Genomic DNA, 24,703 nt, shown 5'->3' on the forward strand with positions numbered 1-24,703 from the left:
TGATCATATATTAGATCTTCTCTACTACAGGAGTTGAATCCAAGATTACTTTCTAGTGGTCAGTTCTGACCTCAGCATTTAAAAACGTAAAGTACTTGTTATAAAGTAAATGGAAGTGGAACATGGATGAGAAAATCCTACACGGCTAATTGTAATAATGGATAGTTGTCAGGCCCACAAGGATGCTCTGTGTTGATCCATGCAAGAGAAGAACGAGAAGCCCGAAACGCTGGAAAACATAAACTGCCATAATATTATCCATCCTTATAATGATTGATTGTAAGGTTAGTATTAAAATGAAAGGGAAGAACTGTAAGCCTGGAAATGCTATTAAACATGAACTGCTATTGTTAGACCTTATTGAATTAAGGATCTCATGGTATCGCTCCTCATAATGATTGAGTAAAAGGTTAGTATGATAATACATACAGCACTATGGATACAACTCTACGACGAACGGGCTCTGACAAATATAGTGAATATAACTAGAAAGCTATACTCTGGAATACCTCCTCTGTTAGGTTGACAGGTTACATGAAACAGGATTGAAATATCTTAAAAGCGATGTTTTGCAAGATTTACATCCCATAAGAAAGAACTTTCTGGAACTATGTTATAGAACATTAGACAAAAGTTGCAATAATCATTAGAACAAAATTTACTATGTATAAATCGAAAAGTAACCCCAATAACAACTATTAAGGACATAATTTCAAAACTGATACTTTCTAAATTTCCCTTGAAAATGGTGTAGCAAATTAGAGTAATTTTAGATGAACTGTTTCCTTATCTAAACTTTATCAACACTAATTTAAACAATTTTCTATTTATACTTCTAGTGCACCCAAGAATTCAAAACCCTGGTTAAGTACGGGCAAACTAAGTTGTCGCGGTAGTATGTCGCCAGGACCTTTAGAAGCTGTATTCTTTGGTCCTCAAGTAGTAGGTACTACCAAATGTAGTGGTGGTCCAGCTGGACGTCTTTTACAATCCCGCCAATTACATCGTGAAATATGCAGTTTATTGCTGGGAGCTATAGAGCAGTTGAAAATATCCTTAAATGAATTCAGTAATGTACTCCCACCGAATGTAAATACACAAATAGGTTCACCACCGTTTCGGGAAAATGATACTAATGATAGAATGCTTAAGCTAATGGAGCAAGCTAAGGTAAGTTAGCCTTATAACTGCGGAATTAGTTTTATTTAAGCAAAATTTCTCATTTACAGAATCATGACTCCGAAGAGGATTTCGCCATTAAAGCCAATTCAGATATAGCGCAGCTGTGTGCTGAATGTATAATGTTTTGGCGTCGTGTTTTAATCGCCTCCACTCAACCTTCTGTACATACATTATTGGCTAAAAAGCATCATATTCTAAGGGTACGCAGATTTTCCGAAGGTTTCTTTGTTATGGAAAATCCCCGTCATACGGCAGCTGGTTGTTATGATAGCAACTATCAGAATTATATAGCCATATCGGAAATGGCTAGACGCAGTCGTTATATGCAAACTCTGCCACCTTTGCCAGTCCATTGTTCACCGATTGATGGCGACACCAATTCTATGCCACTGATCTTTGAAGATCGTTATATAGAGCCTAGTAAATTTACACGCAAGCACACAGGGTCCGATCCCAACTTAAATCGTGTAGACATTCCCGTAAATGGTAAAGTTAAAGGTTCAACAGATAAGCCAGTACCCGCAGCGAGAAAACAATCTAATAAAGAATGTTCTTGTGGAGTAACCTATGATTATCCCTTAAAGAATAATGGTTTAACGGGAGTGTTAACGCCACGCTTTGCTTTGGGTGGTGAGATTTTGCAAGCTAGTTTGACTATAGCGCCTACGGCAGCCAGTAAAGGTCCCAATCCTACCATCAGCCACCGTTATATGTCGCGTCATTCGGTAAATGGTTTACTAGATGAAATCGAAATTGATAATGGTACCTCAAATGGTTTCTGTGAACTCGGTAGTGCTGGTACTTTGCCAGCCAGACATAGCAAGTCTTTGGACCAACTCGATGGCACTGTTCATAGTACACCTTCTCTGCGAACCCAAAATACCTTAGCTTATCCCGCTAAATTATCAGAAACCGAGTTAAGGCAATATTCGTTGTATAGTTCGGTGCAGAAAGGTCCATCGTTTAAAGGTTTTGGTCTAAATGGTAATCGTAAGCCCAAAGTACAAGCAGAAGATCTCATGCGGAATATCAATGAATTCAGGCAAAAATATAAAAATGTCGAGGAAAATAACAAAGACTGCGACCCCTTAACCAATGGCAATCAACCGAAGTTTTATGGTCCTACAAATGCCGCCACATTAGGTCGACAACCATTGGAACATGGTATGTCAGCCAGTAAATATGATTATCTCCATGAGATTAAACTATTAAATCCACCCAAAAAAGTGGTAGAACGACAACGTACTTACTATAATTCTCTGCCAAAAAGTATAACAAATGGAGAAATTGTGCCACGTCCATCGTATACACCCAATAGGACACTGCCACAAAATGGTGCAGTAACTCAGCCCATTGTATGGCCTCAACAGATTGTTATATCACGCAGTAATTCTTCTCAAGCCTTAAAACAGAATATTAACAGAGAAATGGAACCGAATACTAGTTCCACAATACCCAGATCTGTGGAAATAGCTCGTGTTAGAGTATCTGACCTCAAAGAAATGCTTAAGAACGGAACACTACAAAAGGAATCCAGTAGTTCGGAAAGTGATATTCCCTCCAAGGTAAAGAAGTCAAAGGCAGAACAAAAAATGCTGTCCTCAGCCAGTGTGCCCTTTAAATTGGACTCAACTTCAGGTGATCAAGATCAAACAACAAGTGGTTTCAGTGAGTCCTTGCCCAATTTGGTACCTCCACATCAATTCACCACCGAGGGAGTAATAAGTGACTCCACATCATCCTTAAGCGAAGAAAGTGGTTGGGTATCGAGTAGACGCAGCTCTATTATACCCTCCAGTCCGGAGACTATTTTAAAACAGACCCAAACTAAACAAACAAGTGAATTAGAAACTCGTCTCAATGGCGAACAACTCAGATTGAAACTGCAAAAACTTTTGGAGCAACAAAATAAAACTAAAAAGCATAAAGAGAATCGCTGTAACACAAAAACTTTAATAAACAGCACTGAAGGAGGTGTCAGCAAAAAAGTCACCACGGTGACAGTCAAAGTTAAAACTGAGCGTTTAAAATCGGAACTAAGACGTAATCTAAGGAATATACCCTACAATGAATCGACAGAAGTAGAGGATTCGGATATGTCACTCATACAGACCCAAAGAAGAGAACGACATCGACGCACGGAGAAATCCAAATCAGATTTTGATTTGACCAGTATTAAGGAGACAACAGGATCCATAATAAATGTAAGAGTACCGCCACCACAACAATTTCAAGATGATCTTCTGCCGCCAGATGAATTTAGAGATCCTCCTGTAACTAATGAAAATCAAACAAAGAAATCTTCACAACTAAAACCTAAACACGTCACAAATCCCTCGACTAGTATAACAACGCCAGTGACATTTAACACGGAAACGTATCAGAATATAACACAACATTCGTCACCCTCAATTGCGGTGCCACCAGCACCACCGCCTCCCTTAAAGGAGATACCACAACACTCGCTAAATCTAAGGACTCCCATTGCCGCCATCGATAATCCGGTTTATCACATCTATGAGTCCATGAAACCTATAACCGCTGCCAATATATTCACAAACAAACCAGTAGTTAGATCTCATAGCATCATTGAAATGAAAAGACCCAAAGATTTTGGCAATGCCATTGTAAAAACTGCCGTTATAACCAATACTACTAGATCAAACCGTTCTACACCCAATGGATCCAGTAAAATCTCACAAAACTCTCAAAGCCAACCGGCTTCGCTGGACAATACCGAAGATGAGAATAAGGAAAACTCAAATACCACAACCAGCAATAGTAATACTCAAACAGCTATTACCCGTTCAAGCAGCACCAAATCGCACAAATCGAAAAACAAAGGTCCCGAATGTAACATATCCTTAATGGAATTCGAAAAATATCGTGAAGAATTTCGCAAACAATTGAAATACAGTGGCAGCATTTATTCAGACTTCACACGTCTATCATCCGAACTACCCTATTTCTATATCAGCGATGAATATAGAGCCTTCTCACCCAATGGCATGCATTTAATCATATGTGTTCATGGTTTAGATGGTAATTCAGCGGATTTACGTTTGGTGCGGACATATTTGGAATTGGGTTTACCCGGTGCTAATTTAGAGTTTTTAATGTCGGAACGTAATCAGGGTGATACATTTTCCGATTTCGATACAATGACTGATAGGTAGGGGAAAATTATTGCTTTTCGATGATACAGAAGATAAGTTTATGATTTTTTTTTTGTAATTTTAGACTTGTAGCTGAAATTTTATACCATATCGAAACCTGTGGACTTAATCCTACGCGCATTTCATTTGTAGCACACTCTTTGGGAACAATTATTGTACGCAGCGCTTTGGCACGACCACAAATGCGTTCATTATTGCCACGCCTGCATACATTCCTATCGTTGTCGGGACCTCATTTGGGTACATTATATAATACGAGCGGACTTGTTAATATGGGTAAGTAGAAATATTACTGTTTTACCATAGATTTATAAAAGACTAGTACTAGAGTGTTGAGAAATATTCAGGCAATTAGAGAACTTAAATTAAGAAGATTCTCTCTACTTTGTATGGATATTAAGGTTCCAATCAGCCATGTTATGTGTTTACATGGTTAATGGTTGACTAGATGGCTAGATGAGCAGTACTTGTATTTTACAAAATCAGACCTGCTGTGACCTTTGAATAGTGTGGGTCCTTAATCATATGGTCCTGCTATTGCGAATCGAGCACCTTCATTGAGATTATTGGACCCAATAAAATTCAACCCTAAGAATCTTAGAGTTCTATAGTTGAAACGAAAAGTCGAATTTTCGAGTCTTCGACTTATTCCGACTTTTTTCGACTTTTTTCCGACTTTATGAATATTTTTGACTTTTTTCCGACTATTTTTCGATTTTTTTCGAGTTTTTCCGACTATTTTAGAGTTTTTGACTTTTTTCCACTTTTTTACAATTTTCGACTATTTTTGACTTGTTTCTACAAGTTTCGAGTTTTCGACTTTTCGACTTTCAGACTTTTTTCGACTTTTTTCGATTTTTCCGACTTTCTTCGACTTCTCGACATTTATCACAGACGATAGTCGAGTTATCGACTTTTTTGGAACAAAATAGTCGATTTCGACTTTTCAACTTTTTTTCGACAAAAAGTCGATTGTTCGATTATTCGAAAGTCGATTTATAGAACCCTACCTAAGATAGCAATCGTATGACCGCATTACCTTATGTTGTAGGTAAGAAACTATAGGAACTAGGTCTTTAGGCCCCACATTATTTAAAAACATTATTTTCCACATCTTCACTTTTAGACTCTTTAAGTATAACTTTACTTTAATCCTTCTTTTTTCGACTTTTTTCCGACTTTATGAATATTTTTGACTTTTTTCCGACTATTTTTCGATTTTTTTCGAGTTTTTCCGACTATTTTAGAGTTTTTGACTTTTTTCCACTTTTTTACAATTTTCGACTATTTTTGACTTGTTTCTACAAGTTTCGAGTTTTCGACTTTTCGACTTTCAGACTTTTTTCGACTTTTTTCGATTTTTCCGACTTTCTTCGACTTCTCGACATTTATCACAGACGATAGTCGAGTTATCGACTTTTTTGGAACAAAATAGTCGATTTCGACTTTTCAACTTTTTTTCGACAAAAAGTCGATTGTTCGATTATTCGAAAGTCGATTTATAGAACCCTACCTAAGATAGCAATCGTATGACCGCATTACCTTATGTTGTAGGTAAGAAACTATAGGAACTAGGTCTTTAGGCCCCACATTATTTAAAAACATTATTTTCCACATCTTCACTTTTAGACTCTTTAAGTATAACTTTACTTTAATCCTTCTTTACAGGCATGTGGTTTATGCAAAAATGGAAAAAATCTGGTTCTTTATTACAACTTTGCATGCGAGACACAACCGATTTGCGTAAAAGTTTCCTATATCGTTTGAGTCAACGCAGTACATTACATCATTTTAAAAATATATTATTATGTGGTTCCAGCCAAGATCGTTATGTGCCAGCACATTCAGCTCGCCTTGAATTGTGTAAAGCCGCTATACGTGATAATTCCAATTTAGGCATAATATATAGGTGAGTTTTATTATCTTTAAAAAAATAATGTTTATAAAAACAAAATATTTATTTATATTACAGAGAAATGATACACAATATTATAGCGCCCATATTGGCTCGTCCCGAATTGACTCTAACACGCTATGATGTACATCATGCTTTGCCGCATACAGCCAATACATTAATTGGACGTGCAGCCCATATTGCGGTCTTGGATTCGGAATTATTTATAGAGAAATTTTTATTGATAGCCGGTCTAAAATATTTTAGTTAGCATATTTAACTAACAAATAAACGAACTTATTAAATTATTAATTGTAGTGAAAACGGAAATAGTTCAGAATAGTTTTACAGGGTAAAAAAACACACTTTTAAGTCCGCTGAAAAAATAACGCCTAAGAATTGCAAGCATTTTATTTATTTATTATTATTATGAACTAAAAAGTGAATAAGGAATTTAAAAACAAAGAAATAATTTTAGAAACAAAACAACAACTTCTGATAGAATTGACTTTTTATATAAATATATTTAAATATAATACAGTTTAAATATTGTAGTTAATGAAAACTTTTCTAATAAAGTTTAAATTAAATCAAAATATTTAATAAAAAATTAAAACCCATACAAAACATTTGCGAAACATAACCTTAAAATCCTTGAAACATTTTTAAAAATCAAAAGTAAAGAAAGATAAAAATACAGATTATATTAATACAATATAGACTAAAATCAAATGTTGAACTTAAATGCAAAAATATTGTTGAGATTTATGAAATTGTAGGAAAGCCCCGTATAGAAAGAAATAAAATTAAGATAAACGATTTTTGAATAGTTATAGAAAGAAATTTTAAGAAAATAAACATGGAATTTAAAAAAAAAATAACAAACTTTTGAAAGAAACTTTAATAAAAGACATTATTATTAATAATTGTTAACAAACATACATTAAATTCTTAAAACCCCTTTTTTTCGTTCAGTGTATTTATATTGTATGATGTCTGTCTTGTACTCGTTTATAACTTTTTCTCGTTGAAAGTCGTCTTTTAAAGGCCCTTTTTAAAAAAACAGGTGTCTTTACACTAGAGTGTAGAAATTTATATACATAGTTGTCAATTAATGTTTAAAAAATTGTTTTTCTTCTTGTATTGTACTTGAACTCAAAAGAAAATTAATAGAAATTCTTATAAAACATTTTTTTTTCTAATTTTTCAAAAAAAGTTTTTAAAAATAATTTAAGCTTTACTTTAAATTCTTAATTTTTTAAATTTCTTTAATACTTTACACTTTAATTTGCATTTTAAGTTGCAATTAATTTAAATATAAATTCTCCACTTCAAATTTCATTTATTTTCTTAACACAACTAAATAGTTCGTTCTTCTTCTCCTTCTAAATAATTAAAAACAAAAAACCAAAAGAAAACCTTAAGGAAATACCAGTAGTTTTTAAAACGAAAATAGCAACACCACCCTTTAAAAAAATAATAATGAAATATTAACAGTTTTTTAAATAGATTTTACATACGTCCAGTTCCAATACTTTAGTAATTGATTGAATGTTTCAATTGATTGATAGAAAGAAGAATGAAAGCTAAACCAAAGATTGATAAACAATTTAATATCAACCAAATAGTTAAATAGTCTTATCTTATTAGAAAAAAAGAAACAGCTTTTAAAAAAAACACAGATACTAAATAAAATTACAAAGTTTTAATTTGTTTGTAAAAATTATTATTAAAAAAACAACTAAAATTATTACTGTCATTATTCAAAAACAACAACAAAAATCTACTCACAATTTGTCAACTCAAAAGAAAGTTCTTTAAAAAAAATAATACAAATAAAGAGATCATTAAAAATATTAAAAAAAGAAATAATCGTTTTATTTAATAGAAGAAATTACCAGCAAAGTCGTCAACAATACTTTTTATCATCTGGTTGAAAGGAAGTAAACCTAACCTTTGACATCGTGGTCGATGGAGTCTTAATTCCGACCATGTACCACCCAAATATTTTGGGGTTAAATTTGATAGCCAATTTACTTCGTCAACTAAAGCCACATCGAAGTAGAAACAAAGTCCCCAATGCGCTGGATGGTCGCACTTGGAATATGGATGAAGAAACAAACCTTGTTAGCTTCATATAATATCCTAAGCTACCGAAATGCTGTCCTAAGGACTGTATCGGTCTGCCTACTTATTAACTCGGAACATCACCTAAACGAGTTAAAGAAGGTCCTCTCAGACAAGGAACATAATGTCATGTTGACTAAAGAGTTCCCAAGAGGAACCAATTTTAACATCACACAGTTGGAGGCAAATCAGGAAGGATCTTCGAATATACGAGGTTAAAATACAAAGATACATACTTGCAGTATCCATTAGATAAATCCTCGTATACGGCAGCTTTGAAAAAATTTTGTTGCTTTATTCCGAACTTTGATCGGAATGAAGCAACAGTCTTATTGCTATTTGGTCGCGTATACACAGTGCCGACCACAACGAATATCGTTTATGTTTTTAAGGTTAACCCACCTTACTTTATTTTGTCCAATGAATTTATGAACGCAGCCAGTTGAAATAGCCTAATTTTAAGGACTGGACATTGTTGTAGATCCCTCCAACTAGATTATTATATAGTTTTAGCTGTTACAACTTAATTGACTACACTATATACATATATATACATATGAGAATTCAAAATATTCTCCTACCTTACTTTGTCCAATGGATTTATCGACGCATACAGTTGAAGTAGCATAATTTATAGGCCTCGGACTAAAATGTGATACCCCCCAAATAGATATTGTTACAACAACAACAGACATAACCAGCTTAATTGACTACATACATATAAGGATCCAAAACATATTCATATATATTTCGAAAATTCAAAATATTCTAAAAAAAATTGTATCCTCTAAATTTATATTGGAAGTTTCCTTTTCATGAGAAAAGCGCGAGAAATTCAACAAATGTTTGATATTTTCATTAAAATGCTTAATATTTTAGTTCCTAACTAAATTAATATATTTATCTTAATTATTTAAATACCTAGATCTTTCATACTTCAAAACTTATATAAAAATTAGAATAATTTTTTACTTAATATACATTTTATATTTACTCACCTTTGTCCTGTTTTAGTTCTTTAAACTTGGGACATTGTCAGAACGAAGGTCGTGGGTTGGATTTCCAATAGAGATTGTGCAAACATGCACAACATATCAGGCCTAATAGAGACCTAGGTGTTTTTCTTAGGATTTGATGTTATATAATACACATCCTCCTTGCAAACTAACTTGATTTTCTAAAATGTTCATTAACAAAGCTACGTTCACAACGAATATGAATAAAGCGAAATACGGTGGGAACCCCTGCAACAAAATATTCATTATTTTACTGATTAGATTAAACTATAGATTAGTCAATATGCTGGTCAATAGATATTAAAACCCTGTACAACACAACAATCATGCGACAATTTGTTAAGAAAAAAACATCGTTTGCACCATCATAAGCACACAGAAATTTTTAGCAAATTGTCGCATTATTGTTGAATCATAGATATAAACCATATATCCTAATGAACAAAGGTGTAATAAAACATTATCATTTGAAAAAAAAAACTAACGGCGCTTGGAAGCCAGGCGTAGTTCCAAGAAGTGCCTCCTGCGCTAATAGCATATACATAAACTTATTTCCAGCAAAAAAAGTAATTTTAATCAATGTGCAATATCTACACTACAACACTTACCCGAACAATATATGTTAACAAATATAATTTAATTCTATAATTTAAATTTTACACTTTTTGAAACAACAATGTACACTTAAAATTAAATGAAAACAAACTGACACAGCCAACAAAAACATACCGAAATAACAGTACTTGAACTGCATTATCAACATGCAAACTGCTACTTGGCAAGTCGAACAGCTGATTTTCAATTTTATTTTATACGAGAAAATGAAAATCAAAACAAAAAACCTAAAAATTGTCATTGTGAATGTTTCGATAGAGAGTAAAAAAAAAATAAATGAATCGATAATTTACGTAGAAAATCTATTTTGTGTTATTTTTTACAAGAAATTTAAATTCTTTTAAATTAAACTACATTTCCTTAATAAGAAAACATTAAAAGGAAATTGTTTTAACAATTAAATAAACATATAAAAGAAAATAACAATGTCTACGACACGAGTGCCCCAGTTGCGTATGGGTCAACAGGATCTAAAATGCAGACAGGGTTGCGGTTATTACGGTAACTGGCAGTTTGATGGTCTCTGTTCCAAATGTTTTCGCGAACGCAATGAACAACGAAAGAAATGTAAGTAACAAGTTGTTGCTAGAAAGATTATATGTAAATGTAGATAAACATTTATATTTGTTTATTAATTTTAATTCAAGTGGCTCAAGACACACCCAAACCAAGTGGCTCAGTATCACCTAAACAACAGCATGATAAGTCTTTAGCATCGTCGTCAGGTCAAAAAAAACCGGTAGTCACTACTAATGCGACAAGCGATGGCAGCAATACTTTGACCAAGAAAAAATCTCTAGTGCCAGCCGTATTCCAAAAGACTTTACAAAATCAATCATTGAAAAAGCAATCACGTCAGCGTCATGAAGGTATGTACAATTTTTATTTTATTATGCGTTTTTTACATAAGGGCGTTTGACTTAATTAAAGTTGTAAATATGTGCGAATGAACCTATATTTAGTCAGCCCTCAAGTTATAGTTATAAACTAATTTTGGGAGGTATGAAGATGGTTATTAAGAAAATATAAAACCTATTTACTTGAAATTTGGTCTTGATACGAAAATGTACCTATGCTTATTTATTTCAGTTTTAGCCGGTAATGATAAAAGAATACATACATATAAGAGTATAATGTCTATTATTGGCTAAATATTATTTTTGTTAAATTCTGATCCCAAAAGTTCTGCTCGTGTTATCTTTATTTAATTTACAATTTTTCTTTTAGTATATTTCGAATTTATTTTATAAATCTGGTTAAATGCCATGGCAATGAAATAAATTTATGTATACATATTTCCTTACATTTTTCCTTATAAATTTTTTATAGTTATAAAGATAAAAAATTTATTTTTAACTTTGGACTGTTGCAATTATGGTTTAGCATTTGTCATAACTTATACATACAATATCTGCGAATGTAATACAACAGAACATAATTAAATAAAATTGAATTCTAGTTCAGTTATAGTTATACTTAAGATCTAGTTTAATTCCAGTTCAGCTCTAGGTAAGTTATAGTTCAGTCCTATTTCTGTTCTAGTTCAGTCCTATTTCTGTTCTAGTTCAGTTCTAGTTCAGTTCTAGTTCAGTTCTAGTTCAGTTCTAGTTCAGTTCTAGTTCAGTTCTAGTTCAGTTCTAGTTCAGTTCTAGTTCAGTTCTAGTTCAGTTCTAGTTCAGTTCTAGTTCAGTTCTAGTTCAGTTCTAGTTCAGTTCTAGTTCAGTTCTAGTTCAGTTCTAGTTCTAGTTCAGTTCTAGTTCTAGTTCAGTTCTAGTTCAGTTCTAGTTCAGTTCTAGTTTAATTCTACTTCAGTTCTAGTTCAGTTCTAGTTAAATTATTTCAACATTGTATTTAAATTTAACTATAATTTCATTACAGCATCCACTCATCACAAACACTATGTCCCCGATCCGACTGAAAGTCAATTTATACTACAACTTAGACAACTGCGCATACCCGACGATGGTAAACGTAAACTGAAAACTGAGATACAACGTTTAGACAGTGCTATACGTTCATATATAAATAGCACAGGAGCAAAAATTATTGATGAACTTTCAGAATTGGTACAGAATGCATATACGAAATTTGCTGGTATTGTACACAATGATCAGAGATTTCAAATAGCTACCAATGAAGATCGTGAAAGTACCATCGATTTTTTCGAAAAAGTTGTAATGACTCAAAATCATAAGTGAGTTTGGTAAAATAATTCAAAATAATTACAAAATTGTAATTTCTTTAAATTTCTTATAGATTTTTATTTAGTCCCTATTTTACGACAGACGAAGAGAATGATGTTAAAATACAAAAACGTATACGTCAGCTTAGCTGGATAACGGCCAAACATTTGGCCTGTAGTATAGATGAGGTAAATGCAGAGTCAAGAGAACTGGTATACAATGCCATAACAGGTAATTAAATTTATAATATCTTTAAAGAAATATCAAACTTACTGAAAACATTTGTATGCTTAGAACTTGTGGGTATTGATTCATTTTACTCACCCCAAGAGAAATTGGAATGTACTGTACGCTGTTGTCGTCATATTTTTGAATTACTAAAACATTCCGTTGGTGGCCCGGCCAGTGCTGATGAATTTCTTCCAGCTCTTATATTTGTGGTGCTTAAAGCCAATCCCGTGCGTTTGCATAGTAATATTAATTTTGTGACACGTTTTACCAATGCTTCACGTTTGATGAGTGGTGAAGGCGGTTATTATTTCACAAATTTGGTAGGTTTTCTATTTTCTTTAATTCTATTATTTATATTAACTTGTTTTCAATTTACTTTTCTAGTGTTGTGCTATTTCTTTTATTGAAAATCTCACTGCTCAAAGTTTAAATATGGATGAGAAAGAATTCGATTTATTGATGTCGGGCTCTAAACACTACAGCACTCCTTGGGAGAGTGCTTTAATGGCTTGCGAAAGTTTGCACTTGATTTCGGAAAATATGAAACGTATGGAAATGCTTAAGACCCGCAATCAGAATATAAATAGTGGCATACAACAGTTTGCATTGGATTTGAAGGAATTTCAGGTAAGTTGATTACAATGCAAATTTTAAGAAATTATAAATTTGAAAATTTTGAAATTTTTTGAACGAATTCTTCTAAAATTTCTATAAAAGAATTTATCTAAAAACTTTTATGATTTTTCTAGTTTAGTTCCAGTTGAACTCAAGACCAGTTACAACTCAGTTCTAGTTTAGTTATAATTCAGTATTAGTTCAGTTCTAGTTCAATTCTAGTTCAGTTCTAGTTCAGTTCTAGTTCAGTTCTAGTTCAGTTCTAGTTCAGTTCTAGTTCAGTTCTAGTTCAGTTCTAGTTCAGTTCTAGTTCAGTTCTAGTTCAGTTCCAGTTCAGTTCTAGTTCAGTTCTAGTTCAGTTCTAGTTCAGTTCTAGTTCTAGTTCAGTTCTAGTTCAGTTCTAGTTCAGTTCTAGTTCAGTTCTAGTTCAGTTCTAGTTCAGTTCTAGTTCAGTTCTAGTTCAGTTCTAGTTCTAGTTCAGTTCTAGTTCAGTTCTAGTTCAGTTCTAGTTCAGTTCTAGTTCAGTTCTAGTTCAGTTCTAGTTCAGTTCTAGTTCAGTTCTAGTTCAGTTCTAGTTCAGTTCTAGTTCAGTTCTAGTTCAGTTCTAGTTCTAGTTCAGTTCTAGTTCATATCTAGTTCAGTTCTATTTCAGTTCTATTTCAATTCTAGTTCAATTCTAGTGCAGTTCTAGTTCAGTTCTAGTTGAGTTCTAGTTCAGTTCTAGTTCAGCTTTAGTATAGTTCTACTTCAGTTCTAATTCAGTTTTAGATCAGTACTAATTCAATTCTAATTCAGTTCTAGTTACAACTCCAGTTCTAGTTTAGTTATAATTCAGTATTAGTTCAGTTCTAGTTCAATTCTAGTTCAGTTCCAGTCCAGTTCTAGTTCAGTTCTTGTATAGTTCTAGTTGAGTTCTAATTCAGTTCTAGTTCAGTTGTAGTTCAGTTCTATTTCAGTTCTAGTTCAGATCTAGTTCAGTTCTAATTCAGTTCTAGTTCAGTTCTAGTTCAGTTCTAGTTCAGTTCTAGTTCAGTTCTTTTTCAGTTCTTGTTCAGTTCTTGTTCAGTTCTAGTTCAGTTCAAGTTCAGTTCTAGTTTAGTTCTAATTCAGTTCTAGTTCAGTTCTAGTTTAGTTCTAATTCAGTTCTAGTTCAGTTCTAGTTCAGTTCTAGTTCAGTTCTAGTTCAGTTCTAGTTCAGTTATAGTTCAGTTCTAGTTCAGTTATAGTTCAGTTCTAGTTCAGTTCTAGTTCAGCTTTAGTATAGTTCTACTTCAGTTCTAATTCAGTTTTAGATCAGTACTAATTCAATTCTAATTCGGTTCTAGTTTAAATTAGTTTTAGTTTAGTTCAGTTCTAGTTCAGTTCTAGCTTATTTCTATTTCAGTTCAAATTTAGTTCAAATTTAGTTCTAGTTCAGTTCTAGTTAAATTTTAGTTCAGTTTCAGTTCTAGTTCAGTTTCGTTTAGTTCTACATTAGTTCTACTTCAGTTCTAGTTCCAGTTCAGTTCTTAATCAGATCCAATTAGTGCCAGTTCAGTTTTTCTTTCTAAAAACTCTAAATATAACTTTGATGTCATAACATTTTTAAACTAATAACTCAACAATTATTGCAATTGTAGTAGTTTCATTTTCTTTATTAATTATTATTGTTACAATTAAAACATTGAATATTTTTTTGTTGTTCTCTTTTGCTTAATTGGCATCATGACTTTTGCTTGTTTTTATTAATGAAAAATCAAAAAAAAAATATCTTCGAGATTTGAAAATAAAATCTCAACTAAATAAATTTATCCTAAAATCTAGAAAAAAAAGTAAAAAAAGAAAAGAACTTAAATAAACATTAGAAAAGATAATACAAACTAAACTTTAAAAAAAAGAACAATAATAATAGTAATTAGAAGAAAAGAGTAATTATAATAATATTTTTATATATACGATTGCTAATTTATAAATCGCCGGGTTTGAGAGAGAATGACAATTTTGGTCTTGAGTTATTTTTCCCTAAAATTACTTTTTGCTCTTCTTTGACGCGTTTCTCTTGCTCTTTGCGCATACGTTGACGTTCTTCGTCCATCAAACGTTGCTCTTCGATAATGGCTAAACGCTCTTCCGCCTGAAAATGTGAATATTAAAAAATTTACACAAACATTTTAAGAAATGCTGGTTTATTAGTAATACTTACCAATTTGCGTTGAGCTTCTTCAATTTTACGATTGTTTTCAGCCAATATCTCTTCAAGTTCTTCTCTCTTTTTCTTTTCCTCTTCCTATAAATTATGGAAAGGAAGTTGGTATTAATTTAAAATTCATTAGTGTTATAGAAAATATTAAAAATTATTTTTCTTAAATAAAGAAAACAACTAAAATACATTTATTAAAAAAAAGAATGTTTATAATTTAAACAAAAACAAAATATAAGAAAAATTTAATATTTTTATATAAATTTCTAAGGAAAAAAGTACAACAGTTTTTTTTTAAATAATTTTATAAAGAAAATTAACGTAAAACACTTATAGTTCTTTTTTCTTAATAACTTTTTGGGTAAAATTGTTGGGTGTTGTTATTATTATATTTTCTTTCTTTCATTTTTTTGTCTGTGGATAAAATATACAATTAGTTTTTTTTTTCTTTTTGAGTTTAGTTTTAAAATATATAATAAATATAAATTATTATTAAAGTTTAATACAAAATATAGTGTTTGTTCTTCACATTTTTTGAGTAAAAAGTCCTTTTTTTTTTGTTATTTTTAAGTTTTTTTTTGCAGTAAAAAGAAATTTGAACAAAATTTTACTTACAATTAGTTTTATTTAACATCGAGTTTCCAATACTTTTGCTTTTAAAATATGTTGATATACATTGTTAATTACAAGTTACTCTAAATATGTTATGCAACAAAACAATAAAACATCATATTTATTTTGTTTCTTTTCATTTTTTTTTTTTTTTGCAATTTAACAATTATTTCTTTTTTTTTTTTTTTGGTATGTGTATAGTAAATTAAAATAAAAAAAATTAAAGTTTCAAATTTAAAAGAAACCAAAAAAACCAAATCGTTAAATAGGAACTGATATCTAAGCGTATGTTTAGATGTAGTTGATAGTTATATAGACCGCATTGTTTAGAGTGGTTATATTGTTTTTAAGGCTTTTTCAAGTTTTCTCCGCTTTTTCAAGGTGTATTAGATGCATTCTATTAAATTTTTCAGCCTTAAATTGTTTTCCTGCTAAATACCTTCCATTTTTTTGTGTTTCCGCTTTAGTGTAGTTTCACTTCTTTTACCGATTCTGCTTTCCAGCTCTAAATGTTTTGCTAAATATTTTATTTTTATCAAACTTACTTTCGTAGTTTACACCTTTATGGGCCACTTGTAGAGGGGAGTAGTAGTAATAGTAGTTTTGTGATAGTAGTAGTCATTAGGTGTGTTTTTGTCTTGTAAAAATATGTTTTTATAAACATATAGGTGCTATGTATACGTCAAAGTTTTTACGCTTGTTTTATTAAGATTTTCAAAAACTTGCATCCAGCTTAAGCTAAATTTACCAAATGGGATGGTTGAAACAGGAGGAAGATTGAATTTATTATTTTGTTTAAAAAATTAATGACCTTAGTCCTTAATTTGCAAATAGTTTGTATATATTTTATTTATTTAAAAATATATTTAAGTTTTTCTATGAAATATCATAACAAATTGAACAAATTGTTATAATTATTGGTTAAAAAACCTTAAAAATATTCCACCCAATTTAGCAAACTTTGCTTCTCAAAGTGATGGCAAGTTTTTTTCTCGCACAAAAAGCAAATTATTTTCTTTATGGAAAAATAAATAATTAAAAAAAAATCAAACAGTATTTGCATACAAAAATACTTAGTAAAAACAAATTTGTAAGTTTGGATAATGTTTGTTTGTTTTTTTTTAGTGAAAAACACATAGAGAAAAAGTTTGGGAGAAATGTAATTCAGCAGTAGGGATAAATAAAAAAGGTTAAGTGTCGGCGGTGTTGTTTGTGGGAGGAAAGGGAAAGGATTACAGGAGTTTAAAAAATAAAATTATATTTGTATAAGGGAAATTATTCAGTTCAGAAAGCTTGGAGTATTTGTATTGTGGTTAATTGTATGTTTGCTCCAAGTTTACTACAAAATTCCTGAATACGAGCACCTACCTCTCTGCGGCGTTCTTCTTCCCGTATTTGTTCACGCCTACGCTCTAATTCGAGCATCATTTCACGCTCCATTTCAATTTTGGCCTGTTCGACACGTCTTTTAACCTCCAATTCGATTTCGTCACGTCTTTTTTCCAGCTCTTCTTCAACACGGCGTTTAACCAACAGTTCAATACGTTTGGAAGCTTCTTCTTCAATGATCTAATATAAACAAACAATATTAAATATTAATCATAATAATTAACTAGAAACCAACTCAACAAAATTACCTTTTGCTCAGCCTCTTTTTGCCGGCGCTGTCTCTCCATTTCAGCCAAACGTTCCACCTAATTTGAAAAATTAAACTTTTCGTTAAAAAAACTTATTACCTCCTACTTTTTTTCGCCACTTACCTCATCTAACTTCTTATAGCGTGCCTTTTTATGTCTGCTACTGCTTTGAGTCTGCGAATCACTATCCGTATAACTCGATGATACAGAAGACGTTGACCTTTTTCTCGATCTATGATGATTATGTTCGCGTTCCCTATCACGCACTCTATCCCGTTTACTTGAATTACTACTACCGCTGTGGCCATAATTATTGTAGACATCCAACTCCTTATCACGTTTACGCTCACGTTCACTATGATGCGATTTACTGCGTTTTTTATGTTTACTCTTGTGATGCCTTCGCTTAGGTGTGGGACTGCGTGATCTTGAACCCATTGTTTACCGAATAATATAAGCACAATTTATAATTTATTTTTAAAGCGCTCAAACACCACTTTTGTAGATGGAAATTGTTCACAAGTTTTTTTTTTAGAAATTATAAAAAATCTACAGCCTAAAATCGATTGTTGACGCAATGATGTTATTCATTTATTGTGAATTACTTATGACAGTAGATAATTTTTGACAACTAGGTTGATATTGATGTCACAGGGCGTCAACAAAATATACATTTTTATTGTTGAATTTTAGTGTTGCTTATACGCAAGGATATAAAAATCGCTTGTGCAATTTTGAAAATATTTTAACAGAAAAGTACAAATGTTTAAAATTTAATTAAATCTCACGGTTATAAGATCTTACAATGTTGTCAGAATATTATTATAAAAAATTTTCGAAATATTCATTATATATTTATTTTATCTTTAATCACATAATACATTTGTTTTATTTTCAGTTGGAAATATGTTCAAAAGTTGATGCTGTACTAGCTAAGGCTCCTCTCACCATTCTACCCATTAAGACTCCAGAATTCTTAATACCTCAGGCACGAGCTCATCTTACAAACGAATCCGAAAACGACAACGATGAAAACAAAGAAAATGATGCAAACAAAGAAAAAACCATAGAAAATGTTGCCAAAGTTTTGGGAGGCCATTACAAACACAATTTAATGGCTGTCATGGATGCTACTGGTTACAGTTCGACACCTATTGCAACAAAAGAAACACAAAATAAAGTTTTACCTTTACCATTAAAACCGCAAAAATTAGGAGCATCGCCTAAGAAAATTACATCGGCTGATGATAGTGTTTTGGATACAAGTACATCCAATACCCATCAACTGTCAATAAGAGATGGTGCCAACAATAGCAGTTTGGGTCGTTTATCGCCCTTGCCCTCATCCCAGCAGAGCACCGATATGTTATTCGCTTCTCCTATATTTAACTATACATTCGACAGCAATTCTCTGCTCGATGAACCATCCGATTCAACTGATGATTTAATGTTAACAGCCGAATTTCGCGGTGGTTTGACAAATATTAACTATGATTTTGATTTGTCTGATCACAGCAATGAAAATAGTGTGGCCGAAGATGTTAAAATCAATTTAGCAGAATTTGATCCTCTGTTAAAACAACCAACACCACCTTCTGAAAATCAATCACAACCTTCCACATCTAGTCAAATACAGGCAAATTGCCAGCCCATTTTAGAGGATAAAACAAAAAGTTTACTCGATAGCGATTCACCTGCTAATGAACCAATGCTTCCGTCACCTTTAAAACCCATGATTACCGATTATCGGGGGTTTTCTACATTTGAGATACCATCGATTTCCTGTAATACTGGTGATTTTAGTTCTCTCACTCATGCGATAAACAGTGATGTTGTTGCGGAACATCAGCAGGAAGATCAAGTTATTGAGGAGAAAAAGTAAATTATTTGTCAGCAATTATGAAATTACATGATTTACAGTTTTCTGTAAAATATCAAAATGGGAGAAGAAATAAAAAGTCTTAAATGTTATTGTCCTTATTAGTAACGTACTCATTTTTGTAACCCAAGTGTAGTTTTTGGCGTAAATTTATATTGTATGTCTTGTTCAAGTGGCGAAAAGTAAATAAAATTTCTGATAAAAATATTTTATGAAAATTGAGTTTAAATTAATTATGAAATATGTCTTATAGTTTTAGGACACTGTAATATTTGTATGAAACTCCTGCCTTCTAAAGGGAATTGTTTAAATTCAAAAAATTCAAATTGAAATAAAAAATACATCAAAAACAAATTATGAGATGAATGAGTGATTCTCGATAAAGAACATTATAATGGAGTCATGGCCAATAATTGACAGATATATATCGAGGTAAGAAATATAATTTCTATAGTTTATTAACAACTATAAAATTTTGTGGTGACAAATATACGTTAAAGAAAGATATTTACAATAACTCTATTTTCTAGAATGTGTATCTTTGTAAGTATTAGGAATATATTACTGATACGGGATTGTTGAATATTTTGATATCTAATCAAAGTGTATGACAGCGGTTATTGAATAAATATGTGTTTATTAGCGTTTTATTTGAAAGTTAAATATTGACATTACTGACACAATGTAAACAATAACAAAGGGAATGTCGAACAAAAATATAAGAAAAATATAAAAGAAAATTCGAAATAAAACAAAAACTTTAATATTTAAATGAAAACTACAACAAAGCGCAAAATGTATCAAAAACGGCGCAAAAAAGAAAAAGCTGATCAACGTAAAAAGGAATTGCAAGCAAAACAGTTAGGATTAACGACTGCCACAACTTATAAGTACAACAGCAACAACAGTGGAAGTAAACACAACCCACGAAACCTGCCCACCATTACAAACAATCACCAGCACCATTTAACTTATCCCACAATTGGTCCCATAACTTCATACTCACAAAGTTTACAACTTTGGTGGCAAACATATTGTTCAGCCATAGAGTTTCATACCCGACAACAGAATACATTGAGAGATGTTAGTAATGATCAACAATTAATGTTATTGGAAAAATATGCAAATGAATATGAGACATCATCAGAAGAGGATTACGACGATGACAATGAAGAGAAGACTATTGAAAGTAATATTAATCGAAACGCTGCAAATATAAATGACGAGTCTACAGAGAAAAATGTGGATGAGGAATATTTAAAATTTTTAGAAATTACTCATAAACATAGAAAGGATCTACTTTTGAAAAGGGCTGAAGGAAATTAAAATTGTGTATTTTTGACAACGGTTTTATTTTATACCGGATTTATTATACAATAAAAATACATATTTACAAGTAGTAATAAAAACATGAGCATTTAATTTAAAGATTTTCGTATAATTTCTTGAAAGGTCATTTTGTTAAATTGCTATAACAAATTTTGGAAACGACTCAAATTCCTTTGACGAAATTTTATATACTGCCGAAATATCAGCATTTGCAATTTTATTGAAACGGTGTCCACAGGATGTTTCAAAAACATAAAGTTTATCTATTTTAATTTAATTAAAATTGACAATATTGTCTTACAGCTGACTGTCAAAAACAGCCGCAAAAATTGTCTGTGTGTTTTTTGATTGTTGATCGATTCTATTAGAAAGAAGAAGAGAGCAGGTCGATTTTCTGGAAAGAATTAGAAAAATTGGAAAATATAATTGATTTAAAAGGAAAAAAGTCCTTAGAAACAAAACTTATGAGGGAAAAAACCTAAAGAGGCAACATGGAAAGTGCAGATGAGGTAAGGGAGATATATATGATATCTAAAATAAATTTTAACAAACAATTTTTCCAGATTGAAGTGTGTCAGAATGTGGAGCCTCACGAAGTAGAAGAGACGGTCAAGTCTAAGGCGGTCGTAAAGTTTTCCCAAGTTCAAGTACCGGTAAAATTTAATCGATTAGAGTGTAATACCAACTTGAATCTGCCACCCTCTAATTGGCTAACTACGGCCGATAATAGTTATGGTTTGCACCAGGCTTTGTATCACAGTCCTGGTTTTGCCAGTTTTCGCATGGCTCATATGTTTCCAGATTGTGTGGGCGAGGTCGATGTGGTAGCAGATGCTGAGAATATCAAAAAGTTGTTAAAACTTCCCTATACCTCTCAGGGAGCTATTAGTATGATAGTGCACAAGGTGGGCAATACGATTTTGCTAGATGAGTTTGATATACAAAAGTATTTGCTACGCAAGGCTGACGATGATTGGAAATGGTTGAGGACATTTATATTGGAACAGATTTTAGCCTATGGTGAGGGAGGCCATAATTTCTGTTTAAAAGACAAGTCACGTGAAGCTATACAAACTAAGAATTTACTTTCAAAGTTTTTATACTACTCACTAAAACAATCTGGTGTTTCTGAGGTGTCTGATAATCAACAGAAAAGTGCTGAGAAAAATACTACGTTGCCTATCAAAAATCCTGTATTGCCAGAGCCGAAAGTGGAGGAAAACGTACCGGATCCAAATTCTTCTCATGTCTTTCAACGTAATGTGGTTTGGACTTTTGAAGATATACGCATGTTAATCGGTACAGATATGCCCATCTTTGGAGGCCCTAATAGGCCTTGTATTAGTTTAAGACTGCGTGATATGACTAAACCCATTAATGTCTTGACTGGCATAGACTATTGGCTGGATAATCTAATGTGTAATGTTCCAGAAGTGGTCATGTGCTATCATTTAGATGGCATAGTGCAAAAATATGAAATTATTAAAACTGAAGATTTACCTTATTTGGAAAATTCACAATTTTCCCCACAAGTAGTGCGTAATGTGGCACAAAATATATTGGCCTTTCTAAAGGCTAATGCCACGAAGGAAGGCCATACATATTGGCTATTCAAGGGCCGCAATGATGATGTTGTAAAACTGTATGATTTGACTACCTTGTGTAAGAATCAGACAAATACCTCAGAATGTGATGGAAAGCAAGAAAATCCCTTTACCGTACCAGTGGCCATGCTGCTATATACTGTAGCACGTAATATGAAAAATCGTTCTCCTCAGATAACTGCCAAAACCGCGGGCAATATCAGGGCTTTATTGGACAATTGCATAAAGTTATTGCCCAAAGAGAAATATCCCCAAATTGTTACTTCTTCTCATTATATTTTATCGGACTTACATATACCAGCCGGCATAGATCCCAAAGATCCCAAATTTGATACATGTGACAATGATTCCGATACACAATCTCTATACGAAGAAGAGGATGAAGACGAGGAAGATGATGAGCAATATGGCGCCTTTAGTAATCGTGAAGAATTATTTAATTTCCAAGAATTAAGTAAAGATCAAAATGTGGCTGTTCAAAATATATGTGATACTCTTAAAGAGTTTAATTTGGATAATATTACCACTAAAACAGGCAGTCAAAGACCTTCACCTTTGGTGGCTTCAGTGGAAGAACGATGTTCCATTGCCTTGGAACATATAAGTAAGGGTTTATCCTGCTTGCAATTTTTCAATAAAAATGAAGAGAAATTCATTAAGGAAACTGAGGCTCGCGCAAAAGATGAAGAAAAACAAAAAATCATACATGAAGAACAGAATCCCAATATGGCCAAACCTTTCAAACCTATACCATTGCCCTATGAATCACTGAACGCACAAAAGGAGCCCTTATCTAGAAGTAAATCGGTAGAAAGTGATGATGAGTCTGTAAAGGAAATGAAAACTAAGAAATCAAAAGTTAAAAAATCCCAAGTTAAAGATTTAAAACCGTTAACAACTGCCTCATCTCAGCAGCAACAGTCACAGCTACCTCAACAGATTGCTGTTAGTTTTAATTCACAACTTTTTGGTTCCTGGAATATTCATCTTAAACTGTTGCTTTTGGAAAAAGCTTGTCTAACTTATGCCACTTTGGCCGAACATAATTATGTGGAACAAAAATATGGTTCAAGTTTGAGGGCCATTTATATGTCTTGTAAATGCCAACAGGTGGTATTGAAGTATATGAGTTCATTAGTTTCCCAGAAGAGTTGTTTATTGGGTCGTGCTGGCGATTGTCTATTTCAAATGACTAAAGATTGGCAAAATATTGAGGGACATTTACAGGATTTCAATAGAAAATATGATGCAGAAAAGTTCATACGCAAAGAATTGGATAAGGAGTTGGGTAAGTTTTAAAAAATAGTTAGGAATAGTCATAACTAGAATTTGAAAATGCTAATCTTTTTAGACACAGATGATTGCTCGGAACTTATTGAGCCTCAAGAAAATATTGAATTTTTAATGGCCTCAAGTTGCGCCTGTTATGAAAATGCCTTGGAACATGTAACCAGTTCGACGGGTGATAAAGCAGATGAGGAGGCACGTCACGAACTATTGAGACGTTTGGGTAATGTACGTAATGAATTGGGTGTGAAGTACATGTTTTGGGCTCAAGAAGAATACACCAAATATGTGCAAGACAACAGTTCCGAATTATTCAGTACTAACGATAATACACAACAAGAAGAGGAAAACAAAAAGAATACAGAAAATAAGGCCGATAAGGATACTGAAGAAAATGAAGACACCAAAAAGAAAGAAGAACCTTTATATATGAAATTGGCCATGAAATCTTACGATTGTTTAATACGCGGCATAAAAGCTTTCAGTGTAGTTCAGGATAATATTAATATGGCATTTTTATACTGCAATATGGGTAGATTTATGCGTTTTAGAGCTCATTTAATGATACCTACTGAATGGTGAGTTTATTTTTTGCTTTGATTTGGTTATAATGAATTGGTTTTAAATATTGTTTTATTTCACAGCATCGATTTAATACAACAACAAAAGATGTTTTACAATGAAGCTTTTTCGTATTATGAAAAAGCGAAGGATGTTTTGGGTTCTCGTAAATCGAATGCAGAGCTGTGGGATTTAGTAAATTGGGAACTATCGACTGCAACATTTACTTTAGCCAAACAATTGCAGGATTATAGCAGCGCTGAACAGGTAAAAATTAAATTTATTAGTACTGAACTATGTAGAGCTGAACTAGAACTAAACTATAACTTAACTAGAACTGAACTAGAAATGTACCAGAGCTGAACAAGAATAGAACTAGAACTGAACTAGAATTGAACTAGAACTAGAACTGAACTGATCTAGAACTGAACTCGAACTAAACTAGAACTGAACTAGAACTGAACTGATCTAGAACTGAACTCGAACTAAACTAGAACTGAACTAGAACTGAACTAGAACTGAACTAGAACTGAACTAGAACTGAACTAGAACTGAACTAGAACTGAACTAGAACTG

The 24,703-nt window shown here is 32.3% G+C and overlaps 4 protein-coding genes and 1 long non-coding RNA gene across 6 annotated transcripts in view; 3 read left to right on the forward strand and 2 right to left on the reverse strand.

Moving 5' to 3' along the window:
- LOC111683124 overlaps positions 1-6,536 on the forward strand; it is a 48,351-nt gene extending 41,815 nt beyond the window's left edge. For both annotated transcript variants that reach the window (XM_046951506.1, XM_046951507.1), the window contains 5 exons: positions 840-1,170; positions 1,230-4,354; positions 4,423-4,634; positions 6,027-6,267; positions 6,331-6,536. In XM_046951506.1, the coding sequence (XP_046807462.1) occupies positions 840-1,170; positions 1,230-4,354; positions 4,423-4,634; positions 6,027-6,267; positions 6,331-6,523 (4,102 nt within the window). In that variant the 3' untranslated portion in view covers positions 6,524-6,536. The remainder of the gene's footprint in view (positions 1-839; positions 1,171-1,229; positions 4,355-4,422; positions 4,635-6,026; positions 6,268-6,330) is intronic.
- LOC124420023 overlaps positions 1-10,150 on the reverse strand; it is an 87,573-nt gene extending 77,423 nt beyond the window's left edge. Inside the window, exons 1-2 of the long non-coding RNA XR_006940986.1 lie at positions 10,004-10,150; positions 9,378-9,623 (exon numbers count right to left, since the gene is read on the reverse strand). This is a non-coding gene — a long non-coding RNA (uncharacterized LOC124420023). The remainder of the gene's footprint in view (positions 1-9,377; positions 9,624-10,003) is intronic.
- A 145-nt stretch (positions 10,151-10,295) lies between these two features.
- On the forward strand, positions 10,296-19,564 carry LOC111683126 (rab5 GDP/GTP exchange factor). Its single transcript, XM_046951508.1, has 7 exons — positions 10,296-10,577; positions 10,658-10,879; positions 11,889-12,204; positions 12,267-12,424; positions 12,488-12,744; positions 12,809-13,051; positions 18,366-19,564. The coding sequence occupies exons 1-7, from the start codon at positions 10,436-10,438 to the stop codon at positions 19,347-19,349; spliced, it is 2,322 nt and encodes a 773-aa protein (XP_046807464.1). The 5' UTR covers positions 10,296-10,435; the 3' UTR covers positions 19,350-19,564.
- LOC111683129 (UPF0430 protein CG31712) lies at positions 14,934-18,077 on the reverse strand. The gene is made up of 5 exons (XM_023445161.2): positions 17,591-18,077; positions 17,468-17,524; positions 17,199-17,399; positions 15,222-15,305; positions 14,934-15,152 (listed from the first exon to the last, which is right to left on the reverse strand). Exons 1-5 carry the CDS (start codon positions 17,903-17,905, stop codon positions 14,985-14,987), a joined length of 825 nt encoding a protein of 274 aa, XP_023300929.1. The 5' UTR covers positions 17,906-18,077; the 3' UTR covers positions 14,934-14,984.
- A 1,311-nt stretch (positions 19,565-20,875) lies between the features above and the next one.
- The window catches only part of LOC111683119 (erythroid differentiation-related factor 1), a 4,197-nt gene continuing 369 nt past the window's right edge, over positions 20,876-24,703 (forward strand). Inside the window, exons 1-4 of the mRNA XM_046952581.1 lie at positions 20,876-21,184; positions 21,239-23,567; positions 23,631-24,144; positions 24,211-24,394. Coding sequence (XP_046808537.1) covers positions 21,167-21,184; positions 21,239-23,567; positions 23,631-24,144; positions 24,211-24,394 — 3,045 coding nt within the window. The 5' untranslated portion in view covers positions 20,876-21,166. The remainder of the gene's footprint in view (positions 21,185-21,238; positions 23,568-23,630; positions 24,145-24,210; positions 24,395-24,703) is intronic.

Source organism: Lucilia cuprina, chromosome 5 (genome assembly GCF_022045245.1).
Source record: "Lucilia cuprina isolate Lc7/37 chromosome 5, ASM2204524v1, whole genome shotgun sequence".
Taxonomy (NCBI): Eukaryota; Metazoa; Arthropoda; class Insecta; order Diptera; family Calliphoridae; genus Lucilia; species Lucilia cuprina.